Raw genomic sequence first — 19,724 nt, forward strand, 5'->3', positions numbered from 1 at the left:
TTATTCAAACATCTACCTTAGTTTATTACCTATTTTCGTACACATATCTGTCCTTCCTTAAATTATATAAGTTCTCCAGTTCTACAGAATTAGGTAGTAATTTATGCCAATAGTTAGTAACCATCCAGATAAAAGAAATTTCTCTTATTTTCAATCTGTGGTTGTTTTTCCTTATTTTAAGTGCATATTCTCTGGTTTGTGCCATCTGTGAATGAAAAATATTATAAGTCCATTATTTAATATACTCATTCCTTTCAAAGCAATAAATACTTCAAGTCTCCATGCAATGTCCAGCTTTGAGTCTCTCTCTCTCTCTCTCTCTCTCTCTCTCTCTCTCTCTCTCTCTCTCTCTCTCTCTCTCTCTTTCCCTCAAGATGTAGCCTAATAGAGATTGTGTACAATTGAATAATTGCCTCTTTGTCCCTACTATCAAAAATTCATATATATCATATATAAACATGTGCTATGTGTCTAAACTGTTGGACAATTTCATTTTGAACTGCTCGGTTCCAAACCTTTTTCATTATCAACTTCCCTAAGTTTGTTGCTTCCCAAGTAATAATATAATCTTGGACTGCCATTACCCGAGTGTAAACCCATACATTTTCCACATTAGTGTACAATATTGTTGATTACATATTTATCCTTGTATATATCACTTGTATTTTTTAGTTAGTGCTGCAATACCATGCTTGTTATTGGTTATTTATTTAAAAATGGCTTAAATATGTGTCAACTTTTTTTGTTTTACTTAATTTTTTATAATTACAATATGTTTTCTTGTAATAATGAGAATGCAAGTTTTATTTTCTAGAGGTATTTCTCCCTGGATAAAGGAATATTAACATATGCCAAGTCTTCAACAGAGGTAAATTGCATTAATAGATTCTCTGTATGTCTTTAAATTATTTAAAATATGAAAAACTAAAAATGTTATAAAAATAATGTTTTCACTTTTTGTCAATGTTTCATGAAAGGCTTTTTTAATTCATATAGAATTATTTATGTAGAAGTAATGTATGTAGAATTATTCATTTTGAAGTAATTCATAAAGAATTATTACTTTTCCATAAAGCTTAGGAAATATTTCCTTGGTTTCTGCGTATTTTGAAAGAAACAATATTGTTGGTCCAAAAATAGTTGGAAAATTTTCCTCTAGAAAAAGTAGTGAAAAACTCTTCTTCTTCTTCTTCCTTTTTTTTTTTTTTTTTTAACAGTTTTGGTTGACATTTCAGAGCACAACCATATAGAAACTCGCTTCTGGTGTTTTGTCAAATAGGACACCCATTTGAACTTAAAAACAAAATTTAAGTAGTTTATTTTGTTTTAAAAAGGTACTATCTTTAACATATCAATGTACAGTTTCACTCTTTGAATGCCACCAAATTTTAAAACAGAATTTTATTTTTAATGGAAGTTGACCCCTTTAGTCATTATCATAAAAACATTAGCACAACAGTTTTGCTTTATTCTGCAGATGTCTTTAGAGAATCGAGCATAGCATTTCTGATCCTATACTGGCCCCCCTTGTTCACATTCACTCTTCCACACACATGGCACTTAACAGTATTTGATGGTATTTTATGACACATTAGTTGGATAATCATTCTAGTTGACATTTCTTTGGCGGTTCTTTTTTGACACTTCTTTGGCACAATTACAAACCTGTGGTTTGTAAAAGTGCCAAATATCCCAACTCTGGAACCTAGCATTTGTTTATGTTAACTTGATAAGTAAATATTTCAGAGCTAGCATTTCATGGTGTGTATCAGAGTTTAGGGACACTTTTAGGGAAACAAACAAACCCAGTTGGCATCTACAAAATCTGAAATATAAGGATAAAGAAATTAAAATAACAATACACTGCCACCATTCCTTTGATCAGTAGTTCTTAAACTTTTTTACCTCATGACTACCTCTCAACCAAATTAGCAAAACTACCATTATGTCAGATCTACCACTCTGCAGAGTAGTGGCAGATTCAGGGTAGGGGCACAGAGGCACGTGCTCCCCTGTTGTTTTTCGGAAAATATACACCAATCGTTTAAATTCCCTTTAGCTACAAAAAATTTTTTTTCATTGTTAACATAGGATTATATCTATTTTTGCATTGTGTCTCAGATATTTTCAACTGACTACAGTTGTCAACACTGATACTAATGTGATCGCTATTCTAGTGCCAAAATGGTGCCCCCATCACATATGGTGCCCCTCCTGTCATTTTTTTCTGGATTCGCCACTGCTGCAGAGGCACAGAAGAATCAAGGAATCCAGTGGTTAGTATTTTGCAGTTATTATAAAGAGCATGGGCCTTTCAAAAATCTCTGTGGGTGGGCAGAATTTATAGTTACATAATTAATCCAAGGGGCATCTTACTATTCTTGTGATTTCTCCCTTTTGCTTTCACTTCCCACTAAGGTCAACAAACTTTATTTATAGTATTTCATTGTGACAGTTCTTAACCATAGGCACTCTGATGCTTTGGTTATACAAAATAAAACAGAAAACCTCAAAACTTATAACAGTGTGGATTTTAGTATTCCTCCGGTATAATGTTTACTTTTGATCTGTATCATGAGTTACTTTTTAATTAAAAACGTATACCTGTAAAAAAAAAAGAAAAATTGCAGTACAGTAGACTGTCGAAATAACGGCACCCCCAAATAACAACACATTCGAGATAACAGCACATTGAGACTGGATGTTTACATACAGCGAAGATGTCTTGCAGTGCCAAAAAAAAAGAAAATGGCAAGTCACATGATTACTTTATTTGTTTAAATCCACCATTTTGAAAGTGAATTCTGTACTGATATCACTGATTATACCGTTGTTTTACATTTATTTTAAATTAAAAACTCCCTCACTATGGCTTTTAAAGTTAATAAGCCTCCTACAAAGAAGAAAAGAAGGATAATTAAGAACATTAAAGCTTAGTACAAACTTGATATAATAATAGAACAGGTGTAAGTAAGAGTGTATTAATGGCAGAATATAACATTGGATTGCCAACGTGTTTATGTTTTTTATGTGCAGTTAATAAAATTGCATTCTTAATCTATTTCTTATTTAGCCTCATTATTTCTGCATTAAATATATTAAAAATAAACCATTCTAAATAAACATTCTAGAAATAATGGCACCTTGAATCCCCGAAGGTGCCATTATTCTGAGAGTCTACTGTATTGTGTTTGTGCAAAGTGTTCTGTTCTCTCTCCACCTATATCAGCAATTCCCAGCTGCCCATTTGGGTGGTCAGTTGGGAATTGCTCATACGTGATAGGGTCCCTTCACTATGTTATCTATAGAATTTCAGTGGGATTCTTTCCCCAATTCAAGAATATAAAACTATCCAATATCCAAGTTTGCTGCCATCTTGTGTTTCTGTGAGTACAAGTACATAGCAAGAAGTAAGAGAAATTTTCTTATGCACATCTACATAGCTGAACTAGTTGTTCCTGGTGACTCTATTGGCAGGGAAACAGCGAAATATATTGTGCAAAAAGGATATATGAAATAGGACCAGGAACAGTAGGACTGCAGACTTACTTAATAAGAACAGGGAAATTTTGAAAAAAAGTTGTGAGAAAAAAAGAATCCCATTAGCTCAATGCTGGTGGGATTCTTCCACTCACTCAGACCACACAAATGAGGGGGCACAAATTCAAATTGAGGAAGGACAGTTGTGGAATAGATGTGCAAAAGTTTGCCTTTAGCCAGTGGGTGTTTGATTGCTGGAACAAACTTAGCATTAGCATTAGCATTAGTAGAGGCATTTGATGCAAGAAAGCAAGCTTATGCAGCATCAGCCAAAAAAAATAAAGTAAAATAAATAAATAAAAAATAACCACTTCAACTTCACCCCTCTGTTCGTTCGAAATACCTGTCCAGCTGAGCCTTAAACTTATTTAGGCTATCAACTTCCACGACAAGGGATGGAAGTCTGTTCCACCTACCAACCACCCGCTGGCTAAAGGCAAATTTCCGCACATCTATCCTACATCTGTCTTTCCTCAATTTGAATTTATGCCCTCTCAGGTGATTATTCTGAGCAAGAGGAAGAATCCCATCAGCATTGAGCATGCTCAAACCATTCAAGGCTTTGTACACCTCTATCAAATCACCTCGCTGGTGCCTAGTCTCCAGACACTGTAATTCGCAAAACTTAAGCTTTCTTCGTAAGAGCACCCCTTTTTTCCATTCACTAATCTTGTTGCCCTTCTCTGTACTCGTTCCAGCAGCTCTACATCCTTCTTGAAATGAGGCCTCCAGGCCTGTATACAGTACTCTAGGTGTGGCCATTGCCTTATACAAGGGAATAATCACCTCCTTATCCCTGCTAGAAAAATTCCTATATATCATTGACAATACACCATGAGCTACTCTTGCAGCCCGTCTGCACTGCTCAGAGAACTTCATATCTGCCTGCACAACCACCCCCAGGTCCTTTTCATTCTCTACCACTGTCAGTGTAGTACCACAGAGTTGATACGTTGCTCTGGGGTTGCTGTTTCCCATATGTAGTACTTTACATTTGTCAATGTTAAACTTCATTTGCCACCTCTCAGCCCATCTGCTCAACCTTTCCAGATCCTGTTGCAGCAGCATAGTGTCAGTAGTGTCCTTGACAACCCTGCCAACCTTCGTATCGTCTGCAAACTTGGACATTAAGCTTGATATACCATCATCAATATCATTTATAAATACAGAAAACAATAATGGACCCAACACTGAGCCCTGAGGGACTCCACTAATAACATTAGTCCACGATGAGCAGTGTCCATTGATTACCACTCTCTGTCCTCTCCCCCTCAACCACCCCTTTATCCATCCATCCAACTTCCATCTGTTGTTGTGGAAGTTGATAGCTTAAATAAATTCAAAGAAGAACTAGACAAACTATTGGAGGAAATGAATAGGTGAAATGGGAGGTGTCATGTTTTTATTTTTTATTTTTATTATTATTATTACTTTAGCTGATGATGAGATGAGAGTGATATATGATTCAATCAGTTCAGCCCTGGAGCCTAGTCTGTGCTTGTTAATAAGAGGGACTGCTTCTATAGGGACACACTTAAATAAAAAGGATGCAAGAATATTTGCTGATGCTATTGAGGTAGTGTTAGGTGGGTCAGAAAACTGCTAGCTTGGGGGAATATATGCAGACTAACAGATTAACAATCTACGCAGGCAGAGATGAAAGTAATTCTTGCACTGTTTCTATTGGAACGAGCAGCAACCTGGAAAGCAAAGTGGTGGGGGATTTCAAGAACTGCTGGGAGTCATCATGGAACAAGTAAATACATGGGCTGTGTTTAGGTAACTAACAGTAAGAACAAGTGTATGTTCTTACTCTTAGAACAGGTGCATGAACAGTTGGTCCTTGCATGAGTATAAGGACCAACTGTACAGAGAAATATATTGTGCAAAAATGTACAATGAGTATTTTGCGTCTATCAGTAAATCAGAATATCTTATAATGGAAGATTTTAACTTTCCAGATATTGACTGGAACTTGTGGGTTGGTCATCACACACTAGCAAGACTTTGGTGGATTTATTGGATTATTTTGTATAGCAGCATGTTAGAATCTGCACATAAAAGAACCACTAGGTGGCAGTGATCACAGTTTATTGATTTAGGATTTACTTAAAGATGTAACTACCATGAATTTAAAATCTAACTGAGACCACTGTAGTGACTATAGCGGTTTCAGATAGATTTTAAATTCTATACAGAGCTACCAACTGATGATGTTACCATTAGCAAGTTCTAAATGGGAAGCATTCAAAGAATTAATCATAGAAGCTACTAGGCTTTTCATACCAAAAGTACTCTTCAAGGTATAGACCTAAATGGATGTCAGATGAACTGATGAAACTCATGGCAGAGAAGAAAATGCATGGATGCATATAAATTGTCGTGTGATACAGAAGCCTATAGTAGATATAAACTGGTCTGTAATCAATTCACAAAGGAGGTTAAGCAAGTGAAGGCAAATTATGATAAATGTTTGGCAGAGGATGTAAAGAAACACTGCAAATACTTCTTTACATATGTAAATACCAGAAGGAAGGGGATGAATCAAATTGGTCCCAATATTGGTGGTTCGACTGTTGATGATCCTGCTCTGGCAGGCTGCAGACAAATTAAATGTGTATTTTGCATCTACATTCACATAGGAGGAATTATTTAGGGAAGGGAATCCCAGAAGTTTATTAAACTTTCTAACAGGGAGCTAAATGATTTTGTAATAACTGAGAGGAAAGTGGAAGAGAAATTGTTGAAGTTAAACATAAGAAAGGCACCTGGGATGGATGGGATCTACCCAGTTGTATTAAGGAGGCTCTAAACTTTAGAGTCTAAAGGAAGTAAGCAAACCCTTAGCCATAGTTATAAGAGCAGCCTTGGGTTCAGGGGAGGTTCCCCACAAACTACAGATGTGCAATTGTATCTCCAATTCACAATGCGAGATCAAAGAGTGACCAAAATAATTATAGACATGTTAGTATAACTTCTGTTCCAGGGAAAATAATGGAGTCACAGGTTAAAGAAGAAGTAATTCAGGATCATCTAGACAAGGTTGCAATTATACTTCAGACACGGCTTGGGCTTGTTAATGGGAAATATTGTGTGACCCATTTTATTGGTTACTACAATTTGTGACCAAATCGTAATAACCAATAAAATAAAATAAAAGTATGAAAAATATAATTTCGATATCTAATACCTGGATTTCAAGTAATCTTTTGGTGCTCTTGCACTTAAAAGACTGCTATACAAATTGGAGCAGTGTGACATTAAGGGAAGTTGCTGTTATAGATAAAGGGATGGTTTACTGGAAGAAGATAGAGTGTGACAATTAATAGATGATGCTCTTTGTGGACTAATGTAGACTAGTGGAGGCCCCCAGAGTTTGCCGTTGGGCTAATTGTTGTTTTCACTATTTATCAATGATATTGATGAAGGAATATCTGGCTTAGTATCCAAGATTGTAGATGATACATAGGTTGGCAGGGTGGTTAATGACAGTGACAGTAATGATGGTATGCTACTGCAACAGGATCTATAAAAGTTAGGCAGATGAGCTGAGAAATGGCAATTGAAGTTTAACATTGACAAATGCAAAGTACTGCATATGAGTAGCAGTAACCCAAGAGTAACCAAATGTAGGACCATACCAAATGTATGGTCCTACACTCAGGTAGCATAAAATGAAAACGACCTGGGGGTAGTTTTGCAATCAGATATGAAGTGTTCTGAACAAAGCAGACAGGCTGCCAGGACAGCTCATGAGGTTTTGTCAATGATATACTGAATTTTGCTAGACCGGGGTTCGAGCCCATCACCACCAAATACGGAGCATTCGGAAAGGTCAAGGAATGACCACCGCACCGAGCAATATGGCCTTAGTTGCTAATGTTCCAAATAACAACAACAACAACTGAATTTTGCTAGCAGAGACAAAAAGGTGATTATACCATATTATAAGGCAGTGATCAGGCCACATCTTGAGTACTGCATACAAGTCTGGAGGTGTTGTTTTAGAAAGGATGTAAAGCTGCTGGAATGAGTACAGAGAAGGATAGCAAGATTGGTGAGGGGAAGAATGGGGTGCTTTTACCAAGAAAGGGTTCAGTTCTGCAAATTGCAGCATCTGGATACTAGGCACCTGTCGTTTGATCTGATTGAGGTGTTTAAGGTTTTGAATGGATTGAGCAAGCTTAATATGCTAATGGGATTCTTCCTCTTACTCAGACTACACGAGGGGGCATAAATTGAAATTGAGGAAGGACGGTTGCAGAATAGATGTACAGAAGTTTGCCTTTAGCCAGCAGGTAGTTTATTGGTGGAACAAACTTCCACCTGTTGTTGTGGAAAAGTTGACAGCTTAAATAATTTAAGGAAGAACTAGACTAGACAATCTATTGGAGGGATTGGATAAGGGAAATGGTAATTGTTAGTTGTGTTGTTTTTTTTGGCTAATACTGTATATAAGCTTGCTTTCTTGTATCTTTGACACTACTAATGCAAATAGTTATCTCCCACCTTTAGTCCTCATAACAGCTTGAATATATTTATCATAGACTAAACAATATGTTGCAAGAATCACAGGAATGCTGGTCCACATTGACTTAATTGTTTCTCACAGTTGTTATAAATTGGAGTGCTGTAGATTGCTACTCTGAAGAGCTCATTTCACTTCGTTCCACAGGTGCTCAATAGGATTGAGATCTGGTGACTGGGGGAGGGACACTACAGTGGACTGAATTCACTCTCGTGTTCTTGAAATCAGTTTTGTATAATTCTGCACTTTTGATGAATACATTGGAGGTTTGAGGAGATTAGTGTGCACCATAAAAACACTCCATATCATTATCCTCCCCCCCTCTGCCAATCTCTGTTATTGACACCTGGCAGGACTGGTCTGTTGATTTGTGCTGTTTTCATCATATTGTGGACCTTCCATCAGTGTGTGTATGAACTGGGATTCATCAGACCAGATGTTTTTCCACTGCCCATCCTTGCTGTTCCTGAGCCCGTTTTATTTTTTGGCAACAAAAGTGAAACCCCAGTTCAGTTGTCAACTGTAATATCCCATCTGTGATGAGGTACTATGAGTTGTGTATATTCTGAAATGCCTGATCAACACTGTGGGAGTACATTTTTATTTGGCCGACTGTAGCCTTTCTGATACTCTGTACAAGTGTTGTCAACCTTCACTGGCCTCTCACATCAAGGAGCTGTTTCCCGCTATAGGATTGCCATTGCTCAGATGTTATTTGGTTGTTGTACCAATCTCAGTACACCTGAGATACAGTTACACATGAAAACCCCAGCAGGGATGCATAGTTTTCAAGATATTTATCCTTGCTCCTCTAGCTCAGACTACCATGCATCATTCAGTGTCATTTAAATCTTTCATCTTGCCCATTATTGCATTCAATTTCACATATATGACATCTCTATGTATCTGCCCACCTGCTTTATGTAGCATGGTATAAGTATGTGATGCTATTACTGAAGGAGAGCTCCATTTCATGAAAAGGTAGGCATCCCCAATAAAGACACCACGTGTAAAGGGCCTGGGTGAAAAAATTAGAGGATTTAAAATTAATACAAAATTGATGCAATCTTATTTATTAGCGTGCAGTGTGCGTCAGAGTTGTACTGATTTAAATTTAAAACTGATAAATAATATTGGAAACAGATTCAAAATTAAAACTAAAACTTCATAAAAAAATTTACATATGCTGTTACCAACAGCATTGGGACACTAATAGAAAAGTTCAGTTTACAGATCACGATATGTTACAGATTTACAGCCTTCTTTGGCCTATAATACAGCACAGAGTCTCTGTTAAACACTTCCCCCCAACTTATGACACATAACAATGCAATATTTCTTTATGTGTGAATATATGTGAGTTGTTCAGATCTTCACAGTGCCTACCTACCCATTGAGGAGACACAAAACAGGGATGAAATCATTGCCTGGGTAGTGACATATACTTTAAATAAATAGCAATATACTTCTTCATTAGAGTAGTGCATTTTTTATTTACAGTAGTGCAATATACCAGGGAAACTAGTATGAGATCAGTGCACTGACTATCAAACCTAATTTGTTCTTCTATGTACACAATGAGGCCATGCCTTAATTGTAAATTTGTGCTTATGGAAAATAGCAGCACAAAGCAGAAGCTAAAACATATAAACATATTTTTGAGTGCCTCATCTGTCAGCTTATTTTTCTTAAAATCTCTGTGTAAACAACATGTTATTTTCAAAACTACTGAAGTAATGCTTTGTGTATATTTATGAACAAAGGAAGAGCAATGCAAACAGACTTTCAGGACAGTTCATGGGATTTTGTCAATGATATATAGGAGTTTTGCTAGCAGGGATAAGGAGGTGATTATCTAATATATGTGTAAGGCAATGGTTAGGCCACATCTTGAGCACTGCATACAGGTCTGGAGGCTTCATTTTAGGAAGGATGTAGAGCTTCTGGAGTGAATATAGAGAAGGGCAATGAGATTGCTGAGTGTAACAGTGGGATGCTCTTACCAAGAAAGGCTTCAGTTCTGCAAATTGCAGTGTCTGGAGACTAGGCACCTGTGAGGTGATCTGATTGAGATGTTTAAGGCTTTGAATGGATTGAGCAGGCTCAGTGCTGATTTGATCCTTCCTCTTGCTCAGACCACATGCATGAGGGGACACAATTTCAAATCGAGGAAGGGCAGTTGCAGAGTAGATAGTGGAAGTTTGCCTTTAGCCAATGGGTGGTTGATTGTTGGAACAAACTTCCATCTGTTGTGGAAGTTGATAATTTAAATAAATTCAAGGTAGAATGAGACAGACTATTGGAAGGAATGAATAGGTGAAATGGGAGGTGTCTTTTTTTTTTTTTTTTTCTTTTTTTTTTTTGCTGATGCTCTAAGCTTGCTTTCTTGTATCATTTGCCACTGCTAATGCTAATTTCAAACTGGCTATTAATTCACTACAAATATTTTGCAAGTGGGCTTGTTAAAGCTGTGCAACTGCTGCTATGTTTTTAACCTCACTTTGCAAAAGTCAAACTGAAGTTACATCAGTTGGTGGCACTACAAATAAAATTTTATTCAACAGCTATAGAAGCAAATAATTTGTGTCTTAGTGTTTTTTCATTAAGAAAAATTAAAAAGTCAGTTACTTCAAGATGCATGGACCTAAATGGTTGAAATAAAATTAACTCAGATACTTCATTTGATTGTTTTAGATGGCAAGAGGTAAGGTTCATGGATCTGTGGATGTTGGCTTATCAGTCATTTCAGCTAAAAGCAGAAGGCGGAGAATTGATATTGATGCAGATGAACATATATACCACCTCAAGGTAACATTTATTGGAAAAATAATAATACTATTCCTTTTCTTATGATTTCTTCTTATTATTTCTATTTTTTTATTAAAGGTTAGTAATTTCTAGGCAGTTGACTGAAAATAATTAACATTTGTTTCTGTGAGAAAACACTGAAGGTAAATTAGAAACTAGACACTTTATTGTGGGTAATTGGATTGAAGCATGTAAGGCCCTAAAAAGGGATGAGCAAAATGAACAAAGGTAGGATATTCTTACTTGTGTGGGGGGAGACAAGAACGAAGAGGATATAAACTGAAGGGCAGGCTTATTGTGAAAAAGATTCAAGAAGATTGCCTTTAAGTAATAAAATCAGTTAACTATTGGAATAAATTATGTGCCAGGGTTGAGAGAGAGCATGGAGAAGTTCAAAGAAGAATTGGATTGGTGCTCAGAGTATGATAGAAAGGGTTTTTTTTTTTTTTTTTTTTTTTGTGGAAGTTGCAAAATCCAATTTTCATTGCATCATTTGGCCTTTCTAGTAATAGAAAATAAGAAAATAATTTTATGTAACATTATTTTATGAATATCAATGTAATAGTAATAATTTCTCTTTTTCAGAAGTATTTGGCTATTGTTGAAAATGTAATATATGCCATTTGACCACTTTATTAGGACTTTTGTTTTCTTCATATTTTGGGTTTGTTTTTTCACAAATAATAACTATAATGAAATAGTGTATATTCAGTTTAGATGCTGAAGGTTTTTTTAGAAATAGTTTCCTACTTAGACATCAGATTGTTTAAGTAGGAAACTTGGTTAAACATCAAAATACTGAACTGTGTTATTTCATTTCTGCAGTAATACAGTTTAGTATTTTGCCAACCCAAATTTTTTAGTTATTTTTGCTAATTTTCAGTTGGATTGATATTTAAGAAATTAGGCTAACTTCAAAGAAAATGATGTAAAATCCACATTGTACATAATAATGCCCAAGTTTCTGCAATACTAGGCAATACTAGAAGGCAGATGACTTATAAACCAGATCAGTACCACATTGCTTAATGAGGCTTGAAGTTCCAACCTCCTGTTTTGCCTCCAGAGCAAAGCTGTGGCCTCGCACCATCTATTCTATCATGCATCCTGGCCAGGCCTAACATATCTTACATTATATAGATACAGCTATAAAACAGGTTTTGATGGACAGTCACTAGATCATCCACTGGACTAAACCTGTGGATAATGCATCTGGATGCATCTGGACCAAGTAGTAGTAGACCATCTTGCTGCCTCCACTCTGCCAGTCAAACTGCAGAGAGTCTGAATAGTGTGATTGTGTAGGAAAATGCACTACTGAGGTCACTTGCTCACTAAAGAGGCTTTGAGGATAAGGAGCACGTTCCACAATAAATTTAGTAAAGATAGATCACCTAAACAAATTTATACTGACAATCACAGTCATTGCACAGTTAAATATTTACAAGGATGTAGATTAAATACAAATAATACTGTAAATGTTAAAATACTAAACTTAATAACATAAAGGCATTAAAAATAAACTGGATAAAATTCACTAATGCTTTCAAAAGCACCTGCTTTCTTTGTTAACAATAAAATCTTCTGTGGTGCATATCATGTACTTATTCAGAGAAGCTGGCTGTAGAAGAAATGTGGCACTACTAATACCTTGTCATGTAGGACCACTGGAATCTGAAACTCCTACATATGTCTGCTACCTATAGATGGCCTGAGACCTAGAAAGACACTAACTCCCATATTTTCTGAGTGCAGTGAAATGAAAGATGGGATTACTCTCCCACCGTGGTTAACACTGCATTACACACACACACTCACACACATCCTTCAAGCCATTTTTTATCCCAAAACTTGTAAATAATTACTGTCTTATGAAGAAACCAGTTATCCACTTCCCAGAAACACTGTAAATCTTATACCACCCATAATTGGCCTTGCTAACTGCATTAATTTGTTTCCCCTGGTGATTTTTTTTAATCTAAGCACTGCCTTGCCTCGATAAATCGCACTATAAGTTACACCACACCTACAGTATGCTAACACAGAATTTTTTGCTAGCTACACAATTTTGTGCAACCTTGTGTCTAATAGCTGCACACCAGGTCATGCAGGAACAAAAGGTATGTCCAATGATTAGGCAGTAGTAATTGACTATGGCACATCTTTAAATTGTCAAACATCTATTCTCTTCTGCCCGCCATTAACAAACTTATCCAAAACCATTTAGAGAAATCCTCATTTTGTTAAATAAGATTTAAAATGAGACAATTTTCCATGTGAAGTATTTTAATTACTTTATTGTTATACAAAGAACAGTCCAAACAACTAAATAAAATTGACCATGTTTGAGATTTAAATATTGAAATCCATCTTCAGGCCTAGGTTCTGAATAAACTGAGTAAAAATTTTACTGATGCTTTCAGTAGCACCTGCTTCCTTTATCAATGGTAAAATTTTGTAAGGTGCATATCAAATACTTATTTACCGAAAATGACCTGAAGATGGATTTTGATGTTGAAATCTAAAACATAGCCAATTTTATTTAGTTGTTTGGGATCTAACTGTACCAATAAACTAATTAAAATAAAAAAGTAAAAGTAAAGTGCAGCCATTATCAACCCACTGCAGGATGGAAGCCTCCTCAACAATTCATGCTGAGGGAAATGGACCATAATCTGCCACGCTGGTCCAGTGCGGGTTGGCAGATCGACCGTATTCAGCAGTCAGGGGCTTGAACCCCGGTCTACTCAAAGAGCGTGTGCTACTGCACTCCCGCTCCTACCCACTCGGCTACGGAGGCCTACTAATTAAAATACTTCACATAAAAAAAGTGTCTTATTTTAAATTTACTTAGTAGTACTGCATGTAATTACCTTCTCGAGTTTAACCACATTTCTTTAATTTTAATTTCATTACATCTCTCATTACATTCTATTTTTTTATAGGTTGGGCATGAGTTTTTAAAAGCTTCAGTGAATTTCATATCAGTATGTTTTGAATTCTTTTACCTATTAATTTTAGTATTTAACTTTTACAATATTATTTATATTTAATCTGCAAGAATATCTACAATTTATATTTATATTTAATCTGCAATTTATATCTACAAGAATACAAGGATATTTTATATCCTTGTATTCTTGTAGATATTTATATATGTAATAAACTATCAGCAATCTGTTTAGTTAGGTGCTGTTTCTTTATTTACATTTACTAACTTTATTTTTAACCCCCCCCCATAACTTTTACCTTGCCTGCATCATGAATATTCAAACTAATGGAACAAATCTATGTGACAAAAGATTTAAACCTCTCAAAAACTCAGTTCATTCATTTTTGTTGTAATTGTATATGTACAAGTGTATATTAATGGGCCAATTTATTTATTTATTTATTTATTAATAAATGATTTTGTTAGCCACTCCACCCCTAGATTTGGTAACTAAAACCCTGATTGAAGCAACCTTTAAGTATTACTCCATTCTCCAAATGGTTTTGAACTCAGGCCATTACAAAAAGGTTGACAGGTTGCAAAAATGCTATATTTCAATGAAGAACTACAGATTTTCATGGTGTTATTTCTTACCATGATGATATCCTTTTCATTTTATTAATCTTTTAGCCCAACTTAATTTTTTTAATAGAATCTCAGAATAAGTGGAGTAATAGATATCAATGCAGACAAGAAATTATTAAGTTTGTGTATCAGTTCAGTAGAATTTATTTAAAAAATGTAATATACATCAGTATGGCCTCAAGCACTGCAGCAGGGAGTCAGAAAGGTGGAAAATGTCGTCATGGAGAACACTCATGATGAATTCTCACACTTTGGGGATTTGGCAACAATGTATAAAGTATTACCCAACTCACAGCACAGGCGGTTAAGAGGCAGAGGTTTATAAAGTCACATCAAAGTGGGTGTACATGCCAAGGAAGCATGTATACATCATGTAGGCACTATCAGGATAGGATAGATAAAAGGAAGAAGAAAAGTTGGCTCTGTGAGTTTGTAGTTGGACAGTGAATGGATGCTAACTAGTTGCAGTATGTGTTCAGACTGGTTTTAAGAAAGTGGGAAAATTATAGATACCAGTTCAGAAGAACAGTGCCAATGGAAATATCTATGGAAAAGGCATATAGCAGAAATTGAACATCTGTGAGACATACATTGGAGAGACTTGGTGAGATGGGTCATTAATTAACCTGACTGCCCTCTTTTGAGCAAAGTCTAGAAGCTTTAGAGAGATTTGGGAGCACCACCCCAAATGTGGGAACAATATTCTATGGTAGGGTGAATTGAGATTTGAGTGAGTACTTGTTTAGAAGAAAAGTAACATTGAGAGCAAAAAGAAAATCCAGTTTTTTTGTCAAAGAAGCAGTATTGTGATGCTCTTATGCTAAGAAAGAGAGAGAACTGAATACCCAATTGCAATCTGTGTGTGTTTCAACAAGAATGGTTTCAACATAATGTCTTACTATCACTATGCCATCAGTAGTGACCAGGGGTGAATGGCTATTTTAATTGATGGCTCCCTATACTGTAATTCTAAGTATTGGTCTGGTATGCTGCTCCCCGATACAGGCTGGATTACCTGTGTTTCAGGTGTGCATGTAGCTATCACTGGCAACATGATTCATCACTAAAGATGACATGATACCATTCTTGTTCCCAAGTGGCTCTCCCTACAGACACTGATGATGATAGGATGGTATCAGAAGCAGATGAGGCAATAGGCAGTCCACTCCTTGCAGCCATCTGCTAATCATGCTCCCAGACACAAAAATTGGAAATCTAACATTTCTTTGGAAATCTAACAGTGTAACAAATCTTTCATTTTGCTAGTTGTCAGATCTGTCAATCTTCTTATCTGATGTTCTTCTAATGCCAGCAGCAGCCAACTGTTTGGAAATCACAATCCACATGAATGATGACTTGCTGGCTGTGTTGACCATTCTGAGAACCCAGTGATCCAATCCCTTTGTCACTTTATTTGTCTTAAAGGCCTTGCACAATCTTAGAAGATATCATTTGCTCTATTCATTTGCCTGCAGGCATCTGCACAAATTTTTTAACACCTTCAACTTTCTAAGTCAGGGTGATAATTGACACATTATTGGCCATTCTGCTGCACCAATCAGCCTGATGTGCAAACCATTTATGTCCATTGTCCATGTACATCACAGTTATGCAAAGTTTCAGATAAATCTGTTCACTATAGATGGGGCAGATTCAGTGGCAAGCAGTGTATTTCCTGAAGATTATATGAATACAATCTAGAGAAATTCAAGTCCATTATTAGCAGGTATCTTCTCACTTAATAGAAATAAATGCAAAAATTTCTGCATTTATTACTATTTATCAAAATTTGCATTTATCATTATCTATATAATTTATCCTTATATGTTTAACATAAAATCATGCTTAATGTAAATGATTATATATGCAAGTTCAATGTTTTATAGATCAAAAACTAGCTTAAAACTTTTAGTATCTCCGTTACTGTTAAATGGTAGTTACAAAATTACCTTGAGCCATATCAGAACTTTTTAAACATTGTATTCTAATTTAAATAATTATTTGACATATTATCTTCATAATGGATTAATGAGTTCATTGTTGAACTAATTTTATTATTAAATGGGTTAGTTTTCGGTTGGTAACCGAAAGAGCTTGAACTGTAAGTGCACATAGGATGAATTCTTTGGAGAAAATTGAAGTCATATCATATCATGCAAAGTCGATCTAGTTTTCCTTCCAAAAAATCAATTCTCTTCCTAATATATTTATGTTTAATTTTATCAATCTATAATTGGTTTGCTCATTTGTGAGATGAAAAATCCAGGCTTCTGGGAAGAACTCAGAATGAATGCTGGAATGCTGTTTCAGTTTGACATGCGCATTGGTAATGGTGTGTTATGCATTAACTGCCTTCTATGTGTTATCCTAATAAGTGTTCTGTTTCATAAAATTTCCATTTTGAGTCCTGCTTCAAGAATAAAAAACTATAAAGTTGGCTAAAATCTCTCAATCAAGTCTAAGACTAATTCAGCCAACTTTGAAAGAGCCTAGAAAATTTTCCTACCAACAGTAACAGAATTTGAACATAATTCTTTCCAAATTTGAGCATTTGCCAATACACAAAGGTGTATTATTCAGTGTTTATTTAAACTTGTTTATATAAACAATTTATTTTTATAGGTCAAAAATCAAGCTCATTTTCAAGATTGGGTAGCTCAACTGCGTCATCATCGTTTATATCGTCAGCATGAAATAGCTTTTGGTACTCGTGAAGCTCCAAAAATAACAACACCTGTTGAAGATGGACCAGTTGGAGGTATGTGAAAATAAAAATGCAAATGCTTTTATTTATATCAAGCAAATAATTATAATCAGATAAAACATTATATTATGAAACCAGGCTAATTTTTCCTTCTGATATGAGTGTTGTGTGAAGGGCTTGATAACATGCAGGTATATATCATTGATAGAAGGAGGACATGTCTCCTTCTATCACGTATTCAGTGACGTGATATCACACATCGCGTCACTGAATATGTGGGATGATCCTAATCTGACTACCGATTGTGTGCAGATTTATGCCATATGGTGTGGAGCCCGGCTTAACTGCAGGCTGATTGTGGGGGGGTAGTCCACATTTATTATCTTTTCTGATCTTCAAAGGTGCCAGAGGAAACATTATTTTCTATTGCATCACTGAGGCTGCCTCTTCAACTAAAGCAGTTAAATATTCAAAATATTGAATGGTATGGCAGAAGGAGGGATTTCAAGGAAGCTTGGACCATTAACTCAACTCATGCTCCAAAATTAACAGAAACAAAAGAAGGTGCACTTTCCTCCTTCACCCAGCGTATCCCATTTATATATACACCGAGTGATCTCTGAATTATGACCACCCCTATGAAAACTGAATGCGACCTGTTGACCATGTGAGGTACGAAAGTGCAGAGTTAATTGACCTACGTAGCATAGATAAGGTGTCAGTGGTTCAGTAGGTAGTAAAATTCTGAGTGTGTGCTCAACGAGCTGGTGCCTCAATTTCCCAAACGGCTGAACTGGTGGGGTGTTTGAGAGCCACCGTAATTAAAGTGTACAAGGACTGGCGTCAAAATGGTCAAACAACGACCCGAAGGCAAAACTGCAAAGGTCAGCGAAAGGTTGATGTTAGAGGTGAGCGTTGGGTCCAATGACTCAAACAGGTGAACAGGCGCAGCACTGTTGAAGAGTTGACTACCCAATACAACATGAGCCAACCTGGCACAATATCTGGCATGACCATGCGTCGCACACTATCACGTATGGGCTATACCAGCAGACGACTCCTATGGCATCCTCTCCTAACCAAGGTTCACCAGCGTAAAAGACTCGCCTGGTGCAAAGAGCATGCAAGTTGGACATTAGAAGACTGGAAGATGGTGATTTGGCATCAACAACAATTACGGATTTGGCATCAACAACATAAGGCTCTTGATCCATCATGCATGGTATCAAAAGTGCAGGCTGGTGGAGGCGGTTATATGGTGTGGGGCATGTTTCACTGGCAGGAACTTGGAACTCCACTATTGTCAACTGCTTGCTGACTGTGTACACCCCTCTATGTTACACTTTTTCCCGAATGGCGATGGTGTCTTCCAAGATGACAATACTTGGAGCCATCGGGCACTTGTTGTGCAACGTATTCTGACTTCCAGCATATCGATTGGCCGAACTCCACCGATATCAATCCCATAGAGCACTTGTGGAACACTATGGAAAGGCATCTGGATACACCAATCACTTCCATACCTGCATTGCTGACCACATTACACACACCTTGGTTGGCCGTACTTCCCGAACACTTCCGACATCTTGTTGAATCAATGCCACGTTGGATAGCTGCTGTACTGAGGACAAAAGGAGGACCTACGAAGTAATAGGTAGGTGGTCATTTAAGACTACACCCAAGAGTTATTATAAAATGTTATCTTTATTCAGAATTCCTTTTCCATTCATCTAAAATCAATATCTGCAGACAGTCATATGACCATTCCTTCAAATGAAAAATGCAGATTCACAGATGGAAGATCATAACAGTAGTCCAAGGGGGCTCATGAACATGATGATAAGCATTTTCTTTGCTCATTTAAAGTTTATTTGTATATATATATATATATATATATATATATATATATATATATATATATATATCTGATAATTAAAATAAATATGATATTTGAAATAAAAAACATTAGCCAGTAGTACGGCAAAAATGCAGAGCGAAATGAAACGCAAAATAATATAAAATAAAATAAACAAACAGGGAAGGGAAAGTAGAGATAATAAGACAAAAAGTAGTCGATAATCCCCTGTATAATTTAGTATTATTTAATCATTAAACCCAATTAATAAAAACGATATAAATTTAAAATAATGCCAATTATATATAATTTAGTGGTACCCCCCTCGAAGGTACCAGTTCCAAAAGACGTGAAATATCACCAAAAGGGGGTTAAAGAAACTACAAAAAATAAAATATCAAATAATAGACTGACCATTATGCCCCATATCGACAGAGGACCACGAGGCCAATAATGGTCATGGAATCGCTGCATTTCAATCGTCATACAAATCATCGCAAAAGGCGGAAATATCGAAGAACCAAACCACCTTTCCATTCTCCGATAGATCAACCAATGCAGAGGATTTGCATGGCGGTGGTCCTTATGCAGCGAGAAATAATCTATAGAACAGACAGCACTCTTAATCAGAGCCACACCACTGACATAATGCAAGCTTAACCAGCTTATATAATAAAAAGGAGAAGAATAGATGGCGGCACAGGCGCTGCTT

General features: G+C 36.2%; 1 protein-coding gene across 9 annotated transcripts in view; it reads left to right on the top strand.

Moving 5' to 3' along the window:
* Positions 1–19,724, top strand: part of LOC150075804 (oxysterol-binding protein-related protein 6-like) — a 401,843-nt gene that overhangs the window by 267,979 nt on the left and 114,140 nt on the right. For all 9 annotated transcript variants that reach the window (XM_090387959.1, XM_090387962.1, XM_090387957.1 and 6 more), the window contains 3 exons: positions 815–868; positions 10,763–10,876; positions 17,076–17,211. In XM_090387959.1, coding sequence (XP_090244085.1) covers positions 815–868; positions 10,763–10,876; positions 17,076–17,211 — 304 coding nt within the window. The remainder of the gene's footprint in view (positions 1–814; positions 869–10,762; positions 10,877–17,075; positions 17,212–19,724) is intronic.

Source organism: Mastigoproctus giganteus, chromosome 13 (assembly GCF_048544385.1).
Source record: "Mastigoproctus giganteus isolate SK-2022 chromosome 13, ASM4854438v1, whole genome shotgun sequence".
Classification (NCBI taxonomy): domain Eukaryota; kingdom Metazoa; phylum Arthropoda; class Arachnida; order Uropygi; family Thelyphonidae; genus Mastigoproctus; species Mastigoproctus giganteus.